The sequence below is a fragment of the Cydia splendana genome, chromosome 6, assembly GCF_910591565.1.
Source record: "Cydia splendana chromosome 6, ilCydSple1.2, whole genome shotgun sequence".
In the NCBI taxonomy this organism is placed as follows: domain Eukaryota; kingdom Metazoa; phylum Arthropoda; class Insecta; order Lepidoptera; family Tortricidae; genus Cydia; species Cydia splendana.
In genome coordinates, this window is record NC_085965.1 from 5,289,547 (window position 1) to 5,314,311 (window position 24,765).

Consider the following 24,765-nt stretch of genomic DNA (forward strand, 5'->3'; position numbering starts at 1 on the left):
CGTGCTAGTCAATCAGTGCTAACTCGTTATACTTACTTGCGTATTTTTACATGCAATGAATGTTCCCACCCTCCCACCGCAGAAATAATGAACACGCAAATAAATATAACAAACCACCACCAAAATTTAATTAAATATATTATATATAATATATTTAATTTAATTTTGTATGTTTAATTTTATATTTAATTTTATTTTTAATTTAACACGATCTATTTATATTTCTAACATTTGAAATATTCTTATTAAACTTTATATTATCAAGGTATTCATACAAGTAACCGCGAGCTGAAAGAGATGATGTGTGCCAAAAACGACCCGTTCGACAAAAAGAGACGCATGTACGAAGAGAAACTGCTGCCGCGACACCCGCCCGTCTTCCAAGAGTGGTTCCGAAGGGTGTTCTCAGATCCGTACGGCTGGTAAGACCATCTTTACATGATACGTTAGATTGTGGCTTTAATAGTATCGAATGAGACTGCGTCAAAAGTACTATAATAGATTTACAAAAAAATATTTTTAATGTAAAAGAGACGCATGTACGAAGAGAAACTGCTGCCGCGACACCCGCCCGTCTTCCAAGAGTGGTTCCGAAGGGTGTTCTCAGATCCGTACGGCTGGTAAGACCATCTTTACATGATACGTTAGATTGTGGCTTTAATAGTATCGAATGAGACTGCGTCAAAAGTACTATAATAGATTTACAAAAAAATATTTTTAATGTAAAAAAAAGTTTGGCAGATACTTTTGAAAGCGGACTGTAGAGAAATATATATTGTGCATGTTGTCTCCTACGCTATTATATACTAGGTATTACCAAAGACATATGTAACTTCGTATAAAGCCGCGTATCCATTAGAGGCAGCCTCGGGTCGAGCGGCTGCCTCGCCCCGAGGCCGCGCAAGTGGAGACGCTTGCTCAACCTGAGGCTCGCCGCGACACGAAGCAAATTCGTGGCCGCGAGCCGAGCCATATTTTGTCGGTTTTTTTACCGTGCTCAAAGGAGCCTCAGTCCGAGCCGTGCATTTGATGGAGACGATCGACGCGTTTTGGCTTTAAACTTGCGTTGCGGATCAAGCTGAGGCGATTCGCCTCGAGCTGATCACAACGTGCCTCGAACCTTTGCCTCAGAGCGAGCAGCCTCAAACTGAGGCTGTTTGCTTCAAGTTGAGGCTGCTCGACCCGAGGCTGCCTCTAATGGATACGCGGCTTAAGACGAATAAAGTCTAAGGAAAAAACGTGCCTCGGAATTCAAGTAAAAGTCATTCTCGAATAGATGCCGCACACACTTTTAGCCTATCCTCGGCTAGATGGCGTGACGACACCGTTTCATATTTAACAATTTTAACACATAGATATCAGTGAATGAACATGGATCAAAATGGTATAAAAATAATAAAATCATTTATCCATATATATACATTTTTTGATAACTTTATACGTTTTCATTTTGAGTTTTAGTCGTGTGTCGATAGATGGCAGTAAATTTACAGTGACTACAAAATTTACAATGACAGGACCCCTCTATACTATCTATTCTTTTTGGTATTACTAATAACAGTATTTGTTTCAAACGCTTTTCATTGTATCATATTTTTATGTTTTAGGTATCAAGCACGATCGGCTTACATAAGGACGACTGCAGTTATGTCAATGGTTGGATATATCTTGGGTAAATACAATAATTAAAATTGTAATTTTGTTTATGGAACAATTAAAAAACGTGTGATTAGTAGTTATAGTACGCTCGATATGGTACAGAGCTTTATCGAAATTCTATACTGGGTTTGCTTCCCACTCCCAGGCCTCGGCGATAGACACGGCGAGAACATATCCTTCGACTCAACGAACGGCGACTCCGTCCACGTGGACTTCAACTGCCTGTTCAACAAGGGCGAGTCCTTCGAGTGGCCTGAACGGGTGCCCTTCAGGCTCACGCACAATATGGAGGCCGCTATGGGGCCGCTGAAGCATGAGGGCATGTTCAGGTAAGTCTTTTAACGAGACTATGATGCATCTGTGCATCAGTAGACATCTTTCGGCTGGTATGATGATGATTTGTAAAAAAAGAAGGTCTATATACCTACCGACTGATGATTTATTTTCTTTTGCGACTGTATTGGGCGTACGGCGCCCTTAAAAATACAAAAACAAATCAAAATACTCCATAAAATTTCGATTTGTATGTGTTGTAATATTTACTGCCGTTGGAAACCGCGTTTTAAACAACCTACTTTACTCTTGTTTACACACAACCCTTGTACAATCCAATGAATACATGATTTATCCCCCCCATATTCAAAAACTTGGCGCGCCATATCCGATTCAATATACACAAGTTCCGAACACCCATTTGTTTAGTAATTCATCAATCACTTTTGCTATTTCCGTTCAGGAAAAGTTGCGAGCACAGATCATTGCTTACTAATAGATAGAGCATTATATGACACACATGTTTTAGCACAGAATAAGTAACAGGCGGACCCGGGGCGGGGTGGACCCCGAATGGAATTACCTCGCCCCGCGGCGGGAAATTATGCATTATGTACAGTCAGTCAAACTATTAGCTTAGCACCCCTGCATACAAATGTGTATACAAACAGTTGTATGTGGGTGCTAAGCTAGTACTCGTAGCTTTGCAGTCTGTACCTACAGATTGACAGAATCTGAGTTCGATTAGCAACGCGATGACGGAAAGTTCAAAATGCCAGTGTATTGGGCTGGGCTATGTACGGGTACGGGTGCGTGTCAAGTCGTGTAGTTAAGAGCGCTCTTACAAGAAAAGTCGAAATAATGCAAAATTGATGATACTAGTCGACGAAATTCAGGACTTTGCGCTCATTATTAGAAACAATGAGTACTTGTTCCAGTAAAAGCGTCTTCTTATCTTTATAAATATCGTTGTAAATATTAGAAAAAGGACTTATTAAATTAGTAATGATTTTTTTTCTGATGGTCGTTTCCGAAAAACCCCGTGAAGCACTGAATGGCGAGCTCTTATTTGGAAATGTTGAGAATTTTACTCTGCTAAACCTGGCTATTTTGTATTACTAATACCCTGTACTTTAGGCATATCAAACTATATTTTTCCTACATACCTTTGAGAAAGAGAAAATCAAAGTAAAACGAACTCGATTTTCTCTCCGAAACAAGTGTCAATTCCTACGAAAATCTACTTAATATCGAAGTCATTTTCATACTCAAGCAATCTGCAACGTTTGCTTATACTGTTGGTATACATTAGTGTTTATGAAATTCTACTATAATTTTTTGGCAATTTTTTGAAAACTACTCTATATTACCGATGACGCGCGCTGCGCCAGCTCAGTGCCGCGGCAGAGCTTGTAGAGGCAGGACGTGTGTCGGTCGGCTCCGCACATTTTCAACGGCGACGACGAGGTTTTTTATCATTGTGTGCGGCGGGCGCCGTGTAAAACGCTATACTGTGTGCGTGTAAACCGCAACGAGAGACTTTGATCCTAGCACTGTTTTTATAGTATTATAATTTATAATGGTACAGTTTAATAAACTACCGGACAGGATTAAAAATATTTGAAACGATCTGACATTCTATATGTATTTATTTGACTCAAGATAGTACTCAGGGTCTGATGATGGAGCCGGAAGGTGGTCACCGGTACTAATCAACCATGCAACTAAACCACTTCGTGTTTAGGCTCATTTTATTCATCTCAACAAGATCTTTGACACAAGATAGTACTCAGGGTCTGATGATGGAGCCGGAAGGTGGTCACCGGTACCAATCAACCATGCAACTAAACCACTTCGTGTTTGGGCTCGTTTGATTCGGCTCAACAAGATCTTTGACTTAAGATAGTACTCAGGGTCTGATGATGGAGCCGGAAGGTGGTCACCAGTACCAATCAACAATGCAACTAAACCACTTCGTGTTTAGGCTCGTTTTATTCGTCTCAACAAGATCTTTGACTTAAGATAGTACTCAGGGTCTGATGATGGAGCCGGAAGGTGGTCACCGGTACCAATCAACCATGCAACTAAACCACTTCGTGTTTGGGCTCGTTTGATTCGTCTCAACAAGATCTTTGGCACAAGATAATACTCAGGGTCTGATGTTGGAGCCGGAAGGTGGTCACCGGTACCAATCAACCATGCAACTAAACCACTTCGTGTTTAGGCTCGTTTGATTCGTCTCAACAAGACCTTAGACACAAGATAGTACTCAGGATCTGATGATGGAGCTGGAAGGTGGCCACGGGTACCAGTCTACCATGTAACTGAACCACTTCGTGTTTGGGCTCGTTTGATTTGTCGCAACAAGATCTTTGACACAAGGTAGTACTGAGGGTCTGATGATGGATCCGGAAGGTGGTGACCGGTACCAATCAACCATGCAACTAAACCACTTCGTGTTTGGCTTCGTTCGATTCGTCGCAACAAAATCTTTGACACAAGTTAGTACTCAGGGTCTGATGATGGAGCTGGACTGTGGCCACGGGTACCAGTCTACCATGTAACTGAACCACTTCGTGTTTGGGCTCGTTTGATTTGTCGCAACAAGATCTTTGACACAAGGTAGTACTGAGGGTCTGATGATGGATCCGGAAGGTGGTCACCGGTACCAATCAACCATGCAACTAAACCACTTCGTGTTTGGCTTCGTTCGATTCGTCGCAACAAGATCTTTGACACAAGTTAGTACTCAGGGTCTGATGATGGAGCTGGACTGTGGCCACGGGTACCAGTCTACCATGTAACTGAACCACTTCGTGTTTGGGCTCGTTTGATTCCTCGCAATAAGATGTTTGAGACAAGATACTACTCGGGGTCTGATGATGGAGCTGATGATGATTGACAGGTACCCGTCGCCACCTTCGCGCTCCATCATCAGACCCTGAGTACTACCTTGTGTCAAAGATCTTGTTGAGATGAATAAAACGTGCCTAAACACGAAATGGTTTAGTTGCATGGTTGATTGGTACCGGTGACCACCTTCCGGCTCCAACATCAGACCCTGAGTACTATCTTGTGTCAAAGATCTTGTTGAAACGAATAAAACGAGCCTAAACACGAAGTGGTTTAGTTGCATGGTTGATTGGTACCGGTGACCACCTTCCAGCTCCATCATCAGACTCTGAGTATCACCTAGTGTCAAAGATCTTGTTGCGACGAATCGAACGAAGCCAAACACGAAGTGGTTTAGTTGCATGGTTGATTGGTACCGGTGACCACCTTCCGGATCCATCATCAGACCCTCAGTACTACCTTGTGTCAAAGATCTTGTTGCGACAAATCAAACGAGCCCAAACACGAAGTTGTTTAGTTACATGATAGACTGGTACCCGTGGCCACCTTCCAGCTCCATCATCAGACCCTGTGTATCTTCAGTGTCAAAGATCTTGTTGAGACGAGTCAAACGAGCCTAATCATGTTACTACATGGTTGATTGGTATCCGTGACCACCTTAATCATCATCAGATCCTCAGTACCAGTTCGTTTTTAAACCCTCGTTGATACAAACTTTACAACCTATAGGTACCAAATGCAATGACGAAACATGTAAATAAGCGAGTAGGTACCTATAATTTCTTTCGAGTAATATACCTTCATAAGTACGAGTATGGGGCTATTCATAAACTACGTCGTTTCAAATGGGAGGAGTGGGGGGGGGGGGGTCTGGACATCGGATGATGGTAACATGACGTAGGAGGAAACAGATTCATCCGAAGCTTGATTTTTGGATGATTTGAGGGGTGGGGGGGGTCAAAAATCGTCAAAAATAGATGACGTAATTTATGAACAGCCCCTATGTACATTTGCACTGCATTTAGTATTTTCGTACTTACCAAATAACAGTTTTAGAACTTTAAAAGTTAAGTACAGTTAGTGTTGTTATGGTTGATTTCAATATGCTTCGCGAAGGATCAAGAATGTTTAATCCATCATTGTAGTGCGAGTGTGGTAGAAGGGATCGGCGTACTGAGCTCGCACGGCCTGCCGCAGCGCGTAAAATACCTAAACTCGCTCAACGCCGAAATGTAATAGCGCTCTTAATATACAAGGCGTATACGGTCGGTGAACGACTGAGCGTGAGATACAGTATCTAATGTTAGGTAATCCATGGTCGCGAAGTGCTATGGGGCTATACCGCCCTCATATACCCTTTCATCTGCGCCCCCTAAGAAGTCAATTACGTGAGTGATATCGGTTTGGCTTACGACGCAAAATATTAGGATGAGGACGTAAAATTTCTTTTTGGGATACATTTTTCATACGCTGATAACATGTAGGCATCTGACTTACTTAATTTGCTGTACATTTTTAAATTTACCTGAATGCATAGTATAAATAAAAAAAACATTTTATTATGACTCATAATATTCTCATCATTTATGAGAAGTCATCATGAGCCTGCTAGATGAGTTTTTGCCGCGAAGAATGATTAAGTTTTTTAATCTTGTCATGAATGTGCGACCAATTAAGTAAATTCGTGATGTAATGTAACTTTTATTTTATTTATTTCACCGTTGTAAAAAATCCTACAAGACTTAGGATATTTAGTAATGAACAAAGCAGTTAACTCAATTATTTGGGAGTCGGCTTCTACTGAATACTGACACATGTTAACTAAATCTATCCTGTTGTCTTGTACCATTACGCTCCGCGATTGTTGTGCCATTTAGGGTCCTAGCTAAATTGGTTGTTCAATACTTACGCTATAGAATTTCCAATTTAGCAAGCACTCTAAAAAGCATAACAATCCCATGTGGCGACTATTTAATACCTTACGTATTCTGGCGTAAAAAAAAACGATTCTATCCTGTAATTGATGTTTATCTTGCCACAGGAAAAGCTGCGAAGCAGTGATGCGTGCGCTCAGAGCTCAGACCGCCGCCCTAATGTCTGTGATTGGTCCATTCGTGTACGATCCGCTGGTGTCATGGGGTCGCGCGCGACCCATGGACTGTGGAGAACGGACGAATGAGCAGGCCTTACAGCATCTTATACATATCCGACAGCGGCTGAATGGACTAGTGAGTACAGTTTAGTGGCATAGGTATATTACAGGCAGCCCTGATGACAATGATTGGTCCATTCGTGTACGATCCGCTGGTGTCATGGGGTCGCGCGCGACCCATGGACTGTGGAGAACGGACGAATGAGCAGGCCTTACAGCATCTTATACATATAAGACAGCGGTTGAATGGACTGGTGAGTACAGTTTAGTGACATAGGTATATTACAGGCAGCCCTGATGACAATGATGTACCTACATTTGTGTACGATCCGCTGGTGTCATGGGGTCGCGAGCGACCCATGGACTGTGGAGAACGGACGAATGAGCAGGCCTTACAGCATCTTATACATATAAGACAGCGGCTGAATGGACTGGTGAGTACAGTTTAGTGACATAGGTATGTTACAGGCAGCCCTGATGACAATGATGTACATCCGTGTACGATCCGCTGGTGTCGTGGGGTCGCGCGCGACCCTTGGACTGTGGAGAACGGACTAATGAGCAGGCCTTACAGCATCTTATACATATAAGACAGCGGCTGAATGGACTGGTGAGTACAGTTTAGTGACATAGGTATGTTACAGGCAGCCCTGGTGACAATGATGTACATCTGTGTACGATCCGCTGGTGTCATGGGGTCGCGCGCGACCCATGGACTGTGGAGAACGGACGAATGAGCAGGCCTTACAGCATCTTATACATATAAGACAGCGGCTGAATGGACTGGTGAGTACAGTTTAGTGACATAGGTATGTTACAGGCAGCCCTGATGACAATGATGTACATCCGTGTACGATCCGCTGGTGTCGTGGGGTCGCGCGCGACCCTTGGACTGTGGAGAACGGACTAATGAGCAGGCCTTACAGCATCTTATACATATAAGACAGCGGCTGAATGGACTGGTGAGTACAGTTTAGTGACATAGGTATGTTACAGGCAGCCCTGATGACAATGATGTACATCCGTGTACGATCCGCTGGTGTCGTGGGGTCGCGCGCGACCCTTGGACTGTGGAGAACGGACTAATGAGCAGGCCTTACAGCATCTTATACATATAAGACAGCGGCTGAATGGACTGGTGAGTACAGTTTAGTGACATAGGTATGTTACAGGCAGCCCTGATGACAATGATGTACATCCGTGTACGATCCGCTGGTGTCATGGGGTCGCGCGCGACCCATGGACTGTGGAGAACGGACGAATGAGCAGGCCTTACAGCATCTTATACATATAAGACAGCGGTTGAATGGACTGGTGAGTACAGTAGGGACATTTAATACAGGCAGTTCTGATGGCTAAGATTTCCTGGAATATATCAGGCAGTGACATTGAGTGCAGTTAGCCTGTATTATGTACATGTACAGATGACCCTAATGTCCGTGAGGGCCCCTTCATGTGCTTACGACCCTCTGGTAGGCGTACGTAGTCATAAATACCTAAGTTTACTTTTTTAGGTCATTAAAATGTATATTATACCGTTAAAGTTTTAAAGGTACCTATTCGAGTTATCGAAATGCTACTGTAAGAATGTAAACGGGTAAGCTTGACATGCAAAAATAATTTGAAATTGCTTGCGATATATTTAAAAATAAAGGCTAAATTGTCACGCAATTTTTTTTAAGTCGACTATGCTGAGTCGCTTGTAGCTCGATTGATCGGTTGACTTGTACGATGTGTATGTCGTAGTCAGATCGTATAAACCGCCGTATTACATTACGGCTAGCCGTTTTCAAAAACAGGGGCGTTTTGAAATGCGGCGGTTCGACGATTAGCCGGATTGTCATTGCGATACGTTCTTCAATAAGGCGGCCTACGTTTAGCCGCATCGTACTACTATTTTAGATTGTAGAGTGACCAGTTCTTTCGGTCGCCTACGTAACCGGAGTTTGACAATGTTTGCAATTTAATTTATTTTTACCATGGTCCCACCGCACTACATGTGTTTCTTTTCCAAAACATTTCCTTCACAACTTAAATAGACGGAGCCCCGCAAGCGGGGCTCCTATTTCTGGGCGGTTTGCCCTTCGGGCATCTGAAGCTACCTAACGAACCTAACCTACTTACCTACCTACGCTTTTTTCCCCAAAGTGTAATGTTTTCACGGACGTCTCACTAAATCAATAGGTAGGTAGGTTAGGTTCGTTAGGTAGCTTCAGATGCCCGAAGGGCAAACCGCTCAGAAATAGGAGCCCCGCGAAGCGGGGCTCCGTCTAGTTAAGTTGCGGAGGAAATGTTTTTTTGAAAAGAAACAGTCCGACGAACTCCAGATTTGATGGACACCCCAGCGTTTGTCAGGCAGCGCCACAGGTGTTAAAAATGGGAACTAAAAACTGTCAAAGCGGCGGCTAATAACTCGCTGTATTACATTACGGCTAGCCGTGTTGAAGAACGTTTGGCGCCGAATACATTCCGGCGGATTCTCATTCAGCCGCATTCAATCCGGCTAATCGTTAAACCGCCGCATTTCAAAACGCCCCTGTTTTTGAAAACGACTAGCCGTAATGTAATACGGCGGATTATACGATCCGACTGCGACATGTACATTATTTGTGTGACGTCACCGAAGCAACTGTGTAAATAAAACCAATATAAAAACGTACAACATCCGCCCCCGACAACGGAACCGTAGTTCATTAAGCTCGGTCTCTGCGATGTTTTCCTCGTGTTTGGTCTTTTCATCGATGGCGACAATTTTTTATATTAAACCATAAAGAAAGAGGAAAAGGCCTAGCAGACATGAATTGGGGCCGACAATAGAAAATAAATAAAATAAGGCCATTTATACACTGGTTTCGAACAGCGGTCGGCAACCTTTTAGCAGCCAAGGGCCACATAGTAGTTAACGAAGTTGACGCGGGCCGCACTTTAGTAATACATATTTGTTATTTTAGCAGACATTGTCGTTTGTCAATATTACATACAAAAAAGCCAAGGGACGCTCGCGAGCCGCTTGTTGCCGACCGCTGGTTTAGAAGGTCTGCCCATCATATTTACTACACGAGCTGAATATGACTGACGGTTCAAAACATAGTATACCTATTATTAGACATCATACAAAAATGAAGCAGTAAGGTGGTGGTACTAGTGCTCGACATGCCGATGCCCAATAGATGACACCCTGCTGTCACCTCTATTGACAATGACTTAAGTTTCAAGACGGCATGTACTGGGACCGCGTTGAGCACCAGTACCACCACCTTATGTAGATCGAAAACAACCTGCGGCGGTAGAACGGTCGCATTTTTGTCGCTTGTCACCATGCCTGTCACGTTCTAACAAGTATGTAAGTGCGAAAGTTACGGACATAGTAGTAGTATTATCAATAAGGGATCAAAAAGAAAACAAAATTGTAGCTTTTGAACTCTATAAATAAATTTTTTTTTTTTTTTTTTCAGGTAAAAACGAAGAATATGCAGCTGTCCCTGTCACTCTCTCCCGAAGGACAAGTGGAGCACCTCATAGTCGAGGCGACTAGTGTTGTGAATCTGTGCCAAATGTACATAGGGTGGGGACCCTTCTTGTGATCGGTCTAACTAAAGTGCCTTATAAATATGTGATAATAAATATATTAGATACATTAATTATACTGTCTTCTTGTTTTATTTAGCTACTACCACCCTATCCATATCCCGTTACCACAGAATAAATAATATAGTAATAGGTACAGAAGACTCACTCTCTAACAAAACGCGTCTGTTACGATCAGCACAGATACGGCCGCTAGGTGGCGACAGCGCCACGCGCGGCTTATGGCAAACCCCAAAATTGGGGCCGAACGGATGTACTTTTAGCTACCTGTAGCAAAGCGACGAAATCGCGGAGTGAGCCACGCCTGCCGTTACTAACATCCTATGGTTCATTGATCTGCAATAAATGATTTTTATTTATTTTATTTACTTAGCTGCAATTTTAAAGTATTTCGAAGTAAGACTCAATCTTAAATAACCTGTTACATCTTCTTAGGTCATAATAAAAGCTAACTTTGTCACAAGGGCCTTGGGACAAAATCGCTTCAGAATACGAATGAATTCGAGATCGAGAGATCAAAAGCTCGGAAATGGAGATGCGAGTATGCTTAAGAATTTTCGTTGGTATGAAGTTTTATTATTATTTGCTGGTGTTTGATTTCTTATGCAGTCAGCAGCAGAGGTTGCTAAGCGGGTGTGGTGTTCAAAATTACTTTGACACGCTCTTATTCTCTTTACAATAAAGTCGCGTCAAGATCATTTTGAACACCTGGCCCGCTTAGCAACTTCTGCTGCTGACTGTGCATTTTGTTTATTCTTGTAGCAATAATAGCATTGTATGCATTACACAGTGCCTAAAGGGCCCACTGATTAACAGTCCGCCGGACGGAATCGGCCTGTCAGTTAGAACAAAAAGTTGACAGTTCCGAACAATTGATAGGCAGATACCATCCGGCGGACTGTTAATCAGTGGGGCCCCGTGTCGGCCGTGTCTCACTGAGTAGGTACTGTGTTATCTGTTGTTTGAATAAAAAAAATAACTATCACGAAGAGGGTTTCTGCTCTACCTACCTATTTGAATACGTATATCATTACATTACCTTTACATTACACAGTAGCGAAGCTGAAGCCAGGGGGGCGAAACTGATCCTTTCGGGCAGTCTCGGGAAGGGACAGCATGATTCGTCCCTGAATCGCTGTCAGACTTCGGTTATGTAGGAAGTTTCTTTTCTGTACGGTACTAATAGGTACTATTATAACCCACTTATTCTGTGCTGAAGCACAGAGCTCATTTCCTTCATGTCACACCAACTATCTGAGTTAGTTATTCTAGTATGTATTTCTATTCAGACTTGATATCATCCAGGTTCCCTCGGGCTAGTCGGGCTTGACGAACCCATATTCATCTCTAAATACGTAAGGTCGTATCAAAAATATGCCATGTGAAGCTTATTCGTTCGGTTTTTCTCTAGTTAATCATCACAAATCTGTTGACCCGATCTTTTTATCGCGAATCGTTTACCCGCCAGGCATTAACATACAACATGATTTGAGCCTGTATAATACGTCACACTATCAGGGGACGGGTGATATATTCCAATCCGCTCATTGTGAATTCTTCCCGCGTCCGGGATGGCCTTCCCACGCCTTCCCCTAGGTTCCTCGATGCTTTGCGGATCAGTTATTCGACCTTTAATATCATAAGGTAATAATACTTGTTCATAAAATTAAGTTAATATATTCAGAGGACGTAGGAATGCCATTTTAATTTTTATTGATTACTTACGTAAATATTTCTTGAAATTGAGTGAGGCGAATGGAACGAATGGAATAGAATCTGATCGCGAAAAATAATATAATTAGGTACCTATTTTAGTAGATTGTCATTTTCTCTAAAAGGTAAACATAAAAGCGACTTCAACAAACTAATCTGGCGGATTTGCCCAAACAAAGGCCCAGTAGGCCCGGGCCTAGGGCGACAAATTGTGACAAAAAAATCGAATGTAGTCAATATGATGGGTGCTGAGAAAGGGGCGGCTACAGGGCCTGGGCCTAGGGCGGCAAAGACTGCAAATATGTCTCTACCCGAAACCAATCAGATTGTTTATCTATCACCTATGTTTACTTACGCAGGTTGACACCACCACCACTATCACCCTATTGACATCTTATAAACATCCATAGGTATTGATTATGTCGCTTAAGGGTAGCTCAAGGCACCCTATCTGTTAATTACACGCAGGATATTACTCGCTACTGAGTCGCTAGCTTAATAATCCGTCTAATATTGCACGAGAGTGTATCTCCACCCAGCACTTGACTAGAATCGCGGACGGAGCACACTAAGGGTCGTTTGCACCAAACTGTTCGTATCGTTAAAGAGTTCGCTAAATGTTTATGTATGGAAAGTTTCATAGTAAAGTGCCGGGGGGCGCCGGCTGACGTTGATCAGTCTGTCAAATGTGGTTGGTGCAACTGGCCCTAACAATGCCGAGATAAGTTATTGTTTATGAGTTCCGTTAGTAGATGCTTAGAACTGTTAGGAGAGCCATGAGCGGCATTTAGATTTTTAAAACTTCTCATACTCCAAGTATCAGTAGGTAACTACGCTTATATTTTAAAATCTAGTAGTTGCATGCAGTTTATATGCAAATTATTTCCCTTCCGGCTTAGCATGTTTTTTTGTAAAATTGTCTACTTTTTTACATACATATATTTATTTTTATATATTATGTAGACTTGATGCAAGTTACTTTTCGACCAATGCCGGATTAAGCCAGCGCGGGGCCTGTAGCAAATTCTATCATGGGGCCCATAGATTGTTTTAATTTTGTCGGACGAACTGAACGCAGTGAAACTTAAGTATTCACGGCCACAATGCGTATTAGGAGCCGGGCTCGTGCGTGGCATTTGCTACTTTTGCCACGTGGGTAATCCGCCACTGAATGCAGAACAATATAACTTATAGGTATAACAAATGAAAGGATATTACACCTCAAATGGACTTCATTATGATGGAGTTATTGACGATTTTTGAAATAACCCAAGTTATTAACTATAATTGGTGGTATTGGTAGTTTAATAACTATAATTGTAACTTAATTTATCTAATTTAATTTCCATTTTTGACGTGTAATATGTAATTATATTATAAATAAATGAGTATGAGTATGAGTATTTGACCCGAATATACATTGCCGAGTAAAAGTATAAGCTGTATAAGCAAATACGTATGTAGGTAGGTATGTTATACAAAAAATCCAATTATTCATACGTAACGTAACGTTAACGCTACTTTTATTATTTCCGAATGCCCTGCGGCATTAGAGAAAACATAAATCAAAGATTCCCCGCAAATCCCGCAATGCAATAAGAGTGCATAGTATTCCGCGAAAGAGTTCAACTAGATAACAAAAGAGCTCGGGTCATTCTTTATGTGTGTGTTCCTGGCCAAAGCTAGTATCGGAGTCCTCGCCAGCCGTCGGTGGCTCGGTTGACAGGCAATATCCGAATGATCCATTGTTCGCCTCATTGCGGATTCTGTCCGACGATGTGCTTTCATTCAGCCCTTGCCTTCCCGAGATAAGGTAAATGTAAATAGCAGGAAACGATTCACGCTCGTTTAGAGAGGATAAGTAGTGCTTTAAAGGAGCTTTTTCAAGTCCTAAGAATACCTAAAGATAAAGGAAATTGAGTGTCAATCGCCGCGGATACTCACTAAGTCAGTTTGTAAGCTTCTTAGGTTTGAAGGGAGAAGTGTTCCTTTTGTTACGTTTTAAATATATGCAAATAAATTACTCGTATAAAGGATCATGGAGTTTACATAATGATATACTTATTTTTCTCATGTAAGTAGGTATATAACAATAATCGAACATAGTTACCAATATAAAGCGCCCTGAGTTTAAGTATTGGAATGGAAATTAAACAATGAATACATTTGGAATCGAAATTATAGCTTATCGTAAAAAAAAGTAGGTACTTGGATAGTAAAACGCCCTAGGGCACAAACGATCACTTTCAGCCCACTTTATAGATAAACAATGAGCCACTTTCAGAACATGAGCAATGAAAAAAAAATTAAGAAAAAATTAAAAAATCGAGAAATAATGGGATTTTTGAAACGCGGCAGTGGTTGGCCCCGGGAACAAACAATTGTGATTTTAGGATATACCTATCTTTCTTGACGATGTGAGTTTTGTCAGAAGCCGAAACACGAATGCATAAAATTGTCTCGTTAGAAAAAAAAATCAAAGTTACACTCTGTGCGGAACGAAGGTAGACAATTGTTGATGAAGTCACTAAATCTAGGTTAGATGTAGGCGCATTTCAAAGCATCTTGGCGGCACCAATCTCTGAAGAGGCAAAGGAGATATGTATATTTATTTGTGTACTAGCTGTGCCCGCGGCTCCGCCCGCGTGTAATTCGGTCTGTGTCAGTAAGCTGCTAATTTCTAATCCAAATTTCTCTCCCTCACCCCTGGAAAATTTTTCGATATAAAAAACGCATTTTGATAGACAGTTGTACATTTTTACTTTTAGTATGGAAATCAGTCACATCATTTTATCACGAAAATTGACAGTGCCGCAGCAGTAACGTTGCAACAGAGTACCTAATGCTGGTGCAATCGCCACCCGAATGTCATCTTTATCATATCTTAGAAAGTGATTGAAAACGCGAGCAAAGCGAGCGCGACAATTTTTCGATATAAAAAAACGCAATTCGATAGACAGTTGTACATTTTTACTTTTAGTGTGGAAATCAGTCACATCATTTTATCACGAAAATTGACAGTGCTGCAGCAGTAACGTTGCAACAGAGTACCTAATGCTGCTGCAGGCGCCACCCGAATGTCACTTTTATCATAAACATCTTAGAATGTTATTGAAAACGCGAGCGAAGCGAGCGCGAAAATTTTTCGATAATTTTTGGTGCCCCCTAGACATGGTGCCCTAAGCAAGTGCTTATTTTGCTTAAAAGGGTTAATCCGGCACTGCAAATGACAGAGGTCAATGTTTTTTTTTTTCAAAGTACCCACCTTCGTGGCCATTATCAAGTGCTTAAGGAGGCGATACGTATGAATATGGATTTGATATGGATGCGATATAATTACGATTAGGTATAATTCAAGACGGAGAAAATAAATAATTTTAAATAATTTTATGCAATTATACGCGTGTAAGTGTGTTTATTTTACCACTACATTCTCTTTGCCACTACGTAACTATGTAAACCCATTTTTAGTTTTCTTGGTTACTTAATGTTTACTCAGCTCTCTGTGCTGTGCAATGAGGGGCAATTAATTTACTGTCGTTTAATTTTGTTGTATTATTAAATCGACACAATTATTCAATTAAATTTGTTGATATCCGTACGATTGATTGAAATTTTAGAAGAGGGGTCTTCTAAACTTAGAGGTAATTTGGCAAAATCCTTCCTCGGTGGCTTATTTATCACATCGTATTAAATTCAGCGCCATCTGTTAGTTTACCAGGGTACTCTATAGTGTTAGCACATATTTGAAAAAGTTTGCCCCTCCTTCCTAAGTAGCGCCATACGATTCAGGGACAAACTTAAGTCAATCGAGTGTTGTGGCTACTCCCCCTTTTAGGGGTTGAATTTTTTATAGCCTATAACCTGGCCGGGAATTTTCTCGACAGATTAGTAAAGTTTTCACCAAAATCCGTTCAGCCGTTTCCACGTGATGCGCGTTCAAATAAACAGACAAACAGATAAACAGACAAACAGACAAAAATTCTAAAAACCGTTGGAACGTGTTCTGTTATCAATTCTAAGTATCCCCAGCCAACTTTTTTTCAAATATCTTCCATGTACAGACTTTCGACCGTCTTTAGTTTTATTATATGTAATATAGATAATTATATTAGTCGGTACCGTAAAACGGGGTGAGTAGGTTTCGCGGGGAGAGTTGATGGGTTATGAATGGGGAGAGAAGGGTTGAGAGGGGAGTGAGAAGAGATTTTAAGGCAAAAATAATGCACACACTAATAATACTAAATAATATAATGTAAATAATACTGCTACAAAAATAATGTATTCCAATTTAAAATGGAGCTATTGTAATACGCATAATAAAAAAAAATCGATTTAACAATCTTCCAAAATCACCTTTGTATGAAAACCCCTCTCACCCCAAATACGAGGCACTACGGGGTGAGGCGGGTTTTCCTCTTTATCGTCAAAGTTATGAAAAGGAACTACCCAAAATAAAATAAAAACTAAAATACAAACGTCCGGAACACTTATTATATACACCATTCAGTTTTCATATGTAAAAATAAAATGTTATCGAGGTTTGAATTTCAGTTTTGACCCTACTCACCCCATTTTACGGTACCTATACTTTAGGCCGTAGATGATTGTAATTTCGTTTAAGGTCCGATGGGACTGGCGTCCCTAATCTTAAGATTAAAAGTCCATAAATAAATAAATGATTAAAAAAAAAGTTACACTCTGGCGGGCGTGGCTTACCTTAGCACGACCTTATTGCCAGTGTCTCCGAGGCGTGTGAATATATTTTTGGACCGCTGGCTTGTGAAGATGTTTGTAAATTCCACTTTCCAAGTTCTGTTAGTGGAGGGAGTGCCAATGAAATCACAATCCACTTGGTATTGCACTGTTCTCGCGCGCTTATTTGAAATTGGCACCAGAGACACTGGCAGGTGAGATAGCTTTGGCAAACGATTCGCTTTCTAAAGTTTTATGCTGCTATAAATCGCTTTTCGGTGTGGTTTATTCCTAGAATAACTACGTTTTTGTTGTAAACGTACCTATCTACAAAAAAAAAATTCTTAAGCTTTTTATTTTTCACGATTTTTACACATTATTATTTACTAAAATCAGACTTATTCGCTAAATTAAGTTGTTATATTACCTCCGACGTTACGACGACGTGGGATTATACGCGATTAAGTCCCGATTTAGTAAATAATAAAGAATAAAATAATTCTTGTATTTGTCTTTACTTGTATTCAGTAACAAAGGACAGTCGAAACCAATATCGTAAATGGTAATGGCAATATGGTAAAATTTGGAGTAAAATTTCTACCGCTGTTTTGTGTTCTACATGTGTTTAATGAAAAAATACTGTAAGTGATTTTACATACCTAATTAACAAATTAAAACTGTGCTTTTTTCCCCAATCATTGGCCCATTTCTATTTTTCAGGGGTCAAATTTGGTTTTCAGAATACCCCAACTATTATGTCAATTGAGCAAGTGCTTTAGGGTGGTATTCCATTCCATCTGTACAATATCTTTGTCCAATGTGTATTGCGTGAATTGCGTCTTACATTTTGCTTTAATGAGAGAGTGAGACGCAATGACATTGGACAAAGAAATTGGATAGGTGGAATACCACCCTTATAGGGAAATTGCGCGCGTGCCTACTCTAGAATGCAGAATATACCTACGTATTTTTTCTAGACTTTTTTCCAGTAAATGGAGGCTCAAATACAAAAAACCAATTGACTTTGCTTTTTGCCATATTTATCTTTAAATAAATCTTGAATAAGATTGCAGCCATGCTGTCTACACAGCTTTGAATACCATTTCACCTATGTGTAGTTATCTCTGATTCTGTTTAAAGGAGTACCAGATTGAAAGGTTTAAGCTAAGCGCTATTCCGCTAGCGAGTGCAGGAGCCGAATAAAAGTTTACATACATCGTTTGGGATAACAACCAACGCGACGTAAGGTAAACGTATATACTGGACGCTCGACGCGGTACCTACATGTCATCTATTGTCAATAGAGGTGACAGCAAGGTTTCATCTATTGGGCATTAGCATGTCGAGCACTAGTACGTTTACCTTACCTAATGTTTGTTAAAAAACTTAAATGTCTACTTCTAGACCAAGCAAGAAAGAAATTGTTTGAAAATGTTATGTTAATAAACAGTTTTGTATGTGTTCTTAGGAAACGTAAATATTGACATTTAATTTAATTTATTTAATTTTTTTTCGTAATTAGCTTATATGTAAAAATGTATGACCTGTAAAATATATATAATAGCCGGTCAAACAAGTTTGTCAGTAGAAAAAGACGCGAAATTCAATTTTTCTCTGGGACGATAAGCCTTCGCGCCTACATTTTTTAAATGCCGCTCTTTTCTACTGACGGAAATTGCTTGACAGAGTAGGTATACATAAATAAAGAAACTGAACTAGTAGCACTGCAGAGTTACTGCTGCAGTTACAATCAGAATGTACCCTTAAAAAGTCTAATTACGTAACATGGACGTTCTACCAGACGAAACTGCTATAATCAATGACCTAGGCAAACCGGCATCTGGTTCCTAGTCTAAAGTACCGCCACCGGATTTCTCCCGGGAAGAATCTACGGCGGGCAGACTTGAACCGTACAAATGCTGTTTCGTTTAGCCCCGCTTACATTATGTGGCCCGCGATACAACGCAAATGGGTTTATTTAGAATAGGGTTTGTAAAAGCTTCAAGGTATTTGCAGTTTAGGTTATAAAAATACGTCAACTTTTGTGTATATGGATGTATCTATAGATTTTTATTATCTATTATTAAATCGTTTTGTTTATTTCACGCGAACAATATTGGTCGTACGTAATAGGTAGGTGAGCATTTTCATTTAACTTGTAAAGCCTGACCAGTAATATATGATCATTGTCAAGAGGGCGCTATTATTCTCATTTATATGGCAACAGTTTAGTATAGTCTGAACAATGTGGATTGGCAACTCGTTATTTTGACTTACATACTTTTACTCACTCTAATCATAATCAGTATCCAAATATTCGGCGTTCACATTTTTTTATTGTCGGTTTTTACCCTATAAAATTCATGTATTTTCTTACGCGTCACACATATGTCAAAATTACCTTACATAGGGTCTGCTACATTGTCAATTAATAAAATTGATCGCCTCCAAAGCCCATAGCAAAGAGAATAGAGTGTATAGAGAGTTATTGTCATAGTAAATTTTGTAGTCACTGTAAATTTATTGCTATCTATCGATACAAGATTAAAACTAAAAATAAAAATCTATGTTATGAAAATGTATGTTATGTAGTCGGAGCCTGATACCAGAAAGACGTATTGCAGCGTTATAGTTCATTATTTTAGACGCCTGTATAAAATCGATTATCAATGTTGAGCTACGTATTATTTGGTTGTAACAAAATAAATAAAGTTGTGTAGAGAGTAACTCCGTCTATTGGCGCTTTGTTGAAATAAAGTTGCGTAGAGAGTAACGCCATCTATTGGCGTGTTGTTGAACTGAGATGACAGGTAGAAGTCTTTGGAACGTCGAGAGGTTTCTCTCGAGTGAGCGTAGGCACGAGTTGGCGTTTTTGTCGGTATGTTGGTAGACTGGTCGAGCAGGTTTGCCAACTTGACTGAGGCGGGAGCGGAGAGGCTCCGCCGCTGGTAGTTCTTCTTGATCGGACCGCGCTAGAGATCGGACGTACTCGTTAGCCAACCTCGTGCCTAACTCGCTACGTTCCTGAAGGCTTATACCTGAAGGATTATTCTGATAGCTTATAAAATCCAGCGTTCTTTAATCATTTAGCTAAAGTGTTTTATTTCAAGTGTTATTTTGATTTCTTATGTTTCATTAGAAGCTTAGTTTTGTGAAATAAAGAAAGGATGTGTGATGTGTTGTTTTGAAAAGATGTGTCCCGCTGAGTTTGTTGCCGGTCCCATATAGGGCTAAATCTTCTCAGGTCAGAGGTGTACGGTTGGAGCCGGCCTAGTTTGAATTGAATAAAGATTGAAACGGTTTCATGTGATCTTTTTATTTTCAATTTTTAATCAGATAACCTCCTAATAGCGATTAGTTCTTTTTTTTTAATTTAGTACTAAAATATGGTAGGCACTAGTATGGTTAACGAGTTCGAATGTTTATTTCACGCAATGGTAGCATACTGGTTTAGCTGTGAAGTAATACATCTAGGTATGTACTACCCCCATGCGCCCACCGCCTTTAAGACCATCGGTATTCGACATGTATATCTTTGCCCATAGTAAATATTTTTCAAACACATCTTTGTTACTGTACTTAAGTATTTCCTCGCTTGTATACCATAGCACTACAATAACCAAGTCGTAATAACCAGACTATAATGACATTTTGATTTGTCTACCTGTCAGCTCTGATGTTAATTTGGAAATGTTTCGTAGCGAAATAGTTTAATTTCCCGAACGGTTCTTTTCCAGCAGTTTATTATTTACAATGTTTCGCTCTTGATTATGTATAGTTTTGGCCATTTCTTGTCATTTATTATTTAATATTCAACACTTAAGTATTATTCAAGTAAACCGCCACAATGACACTGACAACAGTGACAACCTATCATTAAAATTATTGCCAGTGTAAGAAATTAGTTCCAATGAAATTCCGCAACATGGCGCATGATCATATATTAATGGTCGGGCTTTACTTGAAAGCGCGACTTAAGGCGTGTTTCAGTAACGTCTAACCGTTACATTCCTGGCAAAATGTATGGGATTTGACATTGACCGTCAGTTTTGTAACGATTGCTAGAGTCTGGCTAGCCAAAAATTGTTGACAGATATTTCGTTGTTGTATCACTAATTGTCTATGATTAAAAAAAAAAGCTAAAAGTCAGTTGTCAATTTATGTCATTCATTCAAATTGTTTGCGGTTTATAAGGGGTTTATTTTAAATAATATTCTTAATGTCTATACTGAGTGAGGTTCGCAAACTATTATTTAAGCTCTTAAATAATTACGACAATGTGCGAAGTCGACGTGTAGCGTTGTATAACGAAAAACTGCAATGTTTACAACTCCTAAACAAATGTAAACGAATTAGGAGGTTGGTGCTCTATAAATATTTTGATACTTAGCATTTAGCATATTTGGCATAGTACTTATGTATTTTTTTGGTGATGGATTAATGTTACGGTATTATCGAGCTAGGTCTTATTTACACTACATTTCATTTTTCGCCTTGTTACAATGGTACCTATATGGAGAGAAAGTGTTAACATAATTATGTGTTTATCGTTGACTGTACTTTACATAGTGGTAGAAATTATGTGAGCTGACTTTGAGTGCACGTCAACTTATATCCTTAGGTACCTTACGTGTGCACAGAAAATCAAAAATATTTTCTAGTATCAAAAATAATACCTACTACACAAAGTGTGACCAGCCCAAGATTTTTTGAATTTCCCGCCACACATTTGTGTAATATTTCAGTAGCCAGACTCTAACCGGCCGTTAAAGGTGCACAGTTAAGTGAAAATTTAGGATTTAAAGACCCATTTTGTGATTTGATTAATAGAATAGGTACGGTCAAGGAAATTGATTTCTTTACCATAAGTACCATTTCATACATTGTGACAGTGGCAGTAATATCAGACCCAAGGCGGCTTTTCCAATAAAAAAAAAAAAAAAAAAAAAAGCCTCAATAGAAGAACTCTTTGCTTTCGGTCAATATATCCGCAGAATGCCCAAGGTCCGGAGTGTCGCTGCCTTCGTAGATGCCTCTATTTTTCTGTGCCAGTGTTTTAACAAACCTGGAAGAATCAAAAGAAAGCAAATAATGGTTGTTTGTCATAGAAGTGTAGAAAGTAGTTCCAAACAAGTATCATGTTTTACAGAGTGGCCCAAAAATACGAATACGTTGACAAAGTTTTTTTAAGAATATTTTCTCACTTAGTTTACAAAATCATCTTCCTCGCGATATCCCGCCATTTTGCCACGGCTCATGAAAGCCTGTGGTCCGCTGGAAAACTAATCCCACGAATACCTAGGCACTAGTTTTTACGAAAGCGACTGCCATCTGACCTCCCAACCCAGAGGGGAAACTAGGCCTTATTGGGATTAGCCCGGTTTACTCACGATGTTTTCCTTCACCGAAAAGCAACTGGTAAATATCAAATGATACTTCGTACATAAGTTCCGAAAAACTATTAAATCTTTCACAAAATGTCATTAGAAATTAAAACTAAGTACTTACAATAATTTAACTACTTACCTGTAGAAATGTAAAAAGCCATCGCGCTTGTCCTTGAAGGTTCTGTGTTCCTCTTCAATATACTTTTGAAAAAGTTCGTCTGAATCTTTTAAATTAAACAGATTATCGTCATTAATTTCAATTCCATGATCACTTCTTAATGCCTGCTGGTGATCACCTTCTTTGACCGCATCATCTAAATCAAAATTTATTAATAAACTAGCTGTAAATTCGTGGAACTAAGCTAAACTTCCAAATACTTAACAGGGGTGTGTAATGTTTAATATAATTATAAAAAAAACTATCATACATTTGTTATAACGCCATTTGATATATTATTATATGTTATAATGTAATTTTTATTACACGTTTCCTTTATTATATTGTGATTTCATCTAAACTGTCATTGATATAATGCCTAATATAATATAATTTTCAAATAGTATATAGACATGTTTTATAATGACATTTGTTATATTATATTTTTGTATAACGTAATACTTCATACAATTTTACCAAGTATAAATACATATATTGTATAAATTTTTTTGTCATATTTAATTTACTGATAACGTAAAGATTTACATACTTTTTATAACTACGCACCCCTACTGCTTTTGCTAGCTATTTTATTCTAGGGAGGTCGCAGTTCTAACTTAACCTAACCAATTTTTTCACAGGTTTCGTTCTGCGGGGGCCACAGTTCAAACCTAACCTAAACCACTTTTTTGCCAGAGTATTTTATTCTACGGAGGGTCAAAGTTCTAACCTAACCTCACCCTCCTTTTGTTTGGTGGTTATTCGTTTGTGCGGAGTCATAATTCCAACCTAACCTAACCCATTTATGTCATGCAACTATTATGCCACACAAATAATTATGTGATGTCACTTGTTATAACAAATAATATGCTTTAGAGTATGTAATAATTATGACAATGTATATTAGACGAAGTGTAAAGATACCTTATGACCATTATACCAATAATAATACTATGTATACCGTTAATTAGGTATTACGGTAGTATGCCATTTATTACGTTATTCAAAATAATTATATATCAAACTATAATATATGAAAAGTAATTTATAACAAATGTAATGCACCCACTTAACAGAGAAAGATATATAACGTAGCTTTTGTAGGATTATTCAACATTATACCCTGTATCTTTAGGTATTTTAAATTTTAATTTTAAATTTTCAATCTTTATTCTTGATCTCAATTTTAATTTTAAACTATTTCTAATTTTAAAGTTTTAAGGTTAATTTTCGATTACAATTGTATATATAATTTTAATTTTCGATCACAATTTTAACTGTATAATTCTAATTTTATTTGACATGTAAATTGGCTTTATGAATAAATGAGTATGAGTATGAGTATTTAAATAAAAGTAAACAAACAATTTGTAAATTTTCGGGTAGTTATAACATTTATTGGTTAACCAACCAAATACAAAACCGCCTACAAGAACAAAATACAAGATCTGTCACTGAACGACCTGAAATTAATCTACATTATTTGATCATGTAATGTTTTCATCTACCCTCAACTGGCTTAAGGAGCCATTAGAGAGTAGATTTTGTTTACTTTTATTGAAATACCTAAAGATGCAGAGTTATAGTTCTGCCTCGTGACGTAGTAACATCGACCTATAAAGTAAATACCCCAACTGCACTCACAAGTCTTTAAGTGAATAGCGTAGCTTTCCTCAACTTCCGCCGGGTCCAAATCTGCATATTTATTCATCACATAGACGGTCTTGCTCCCTTGCGATGTAGCATTCAATGCCGCAGCGGCATTCAAGTTGTTTATAAATGCCAAATAATGATTACTTTCATCAAACGAGTCTTTATATTGTTTATTATATTTTAGCTTAAAATCGGTAAATTTATCGGTTGCATTAGCAACTGTATAAACCGCCCCATAAATGTCTGGGGTATGGAATATCAGAGTGCAAATAAATAGAACGTGAAACAACATCTTTACGTGGGAATAAAAGCAACTGGCGAAATGGATATGTTTTTCTGAACACCTATCATTTTGATTAGAATACAGTATATCTAATCGATTTAACGCAGAACGCACCATCTCAGATATCGGTACCCGTTTGACAATGATACCTACTAAAACGACATACGACATCATTTTGTACGAACACAAAAGAGCGACCCGAAATAAAAAGGGATTCATCGTGTAATCAGCTAATCTTGCGTGAAATACAGAATTCGAGTTCGACACGCTGTAAGAGGCACGGAATTTACAGGCGTCTATATTAAATCTCCTGTTATCCCGACATTGGACCGGGACAAAGGGAGAGATTTAG

At 39.2% G+C, this 24,765-nt stretch overlaps 1 protein-coding gene and 1 long non-coding RNA gene across 2 annotated transcripts; one reads left to right on the forward strand and one right to left on the reverse strand.

Moving 5' to 3' along the window:
• Nucleotides 1-532: 532 nt before the first annotated feature.
• Nucleotides 533-7,043, forward strand: LOC134791831 (serine/threonine-protein kinase atr-like). The gene is made up of 4 exons (XM_063762966.1): nucleotides 533-620; nucleotides 1,608-1,672; nucleotides 1,805-1,988; nucleotides 6,827-7,043. Exons 1-4 carry the CDS (start codon nucleotides 538-540, stop codon nucleotides 7,026-7,028), a joined length of 534 nt encoding a protein of 177 aa, XP_063619036.1. The 5' UTR covers nucleotides 533-537; the 3' UTR covers nucleotides 7,029-7,043.
• Nucleotides 7,044-21,884: 14,841 nt separating this feature from the next.
• LOC134791344 (uncharacterized) lies at nucleotides 21,885-24,434 on the reverse strand. The gene is made up of 3 exons (XR_010144288.1): nucleotides 24,122-24,434; nucleotides 22,460-22,634; nucleotides 21,885-21,998 (listed from the first exon to the last, which is right to left on the reverse strand). It is a non-coding gene; the product is annotated as an uncharacterized LOC134791344 (long non-coding RNA).
• Between the last annotated feature and the right edge of the window lie 331 nt (nucleotides 24,435-24,765).

Excerpts from the sequence above, each read along its gene's own strand:
- LOC134791831 (XM_063762966.1), top strand. The coding sequence starts at position 538 with ATGTACGAAGAGAAACTGCTGCCGCGACACCCGCCCGTCTTCCAAGAG. Across the intron at positions 621-1,607 it reads TTCTCAGATCCGTACGGCTG|GTATCAAGCACGATCGGCTT; the intron begins GTAAGACCATCT and ends TTTATGTTTTAG. Across the intron at positions 1,989-6,826 it reads AAGCATGAGGGCATGTTCAG|GAAAAGCTGCGAAGCAGTGA; the intron begins GTAAGTCTTTTA and ends ATCTTGCCACAG.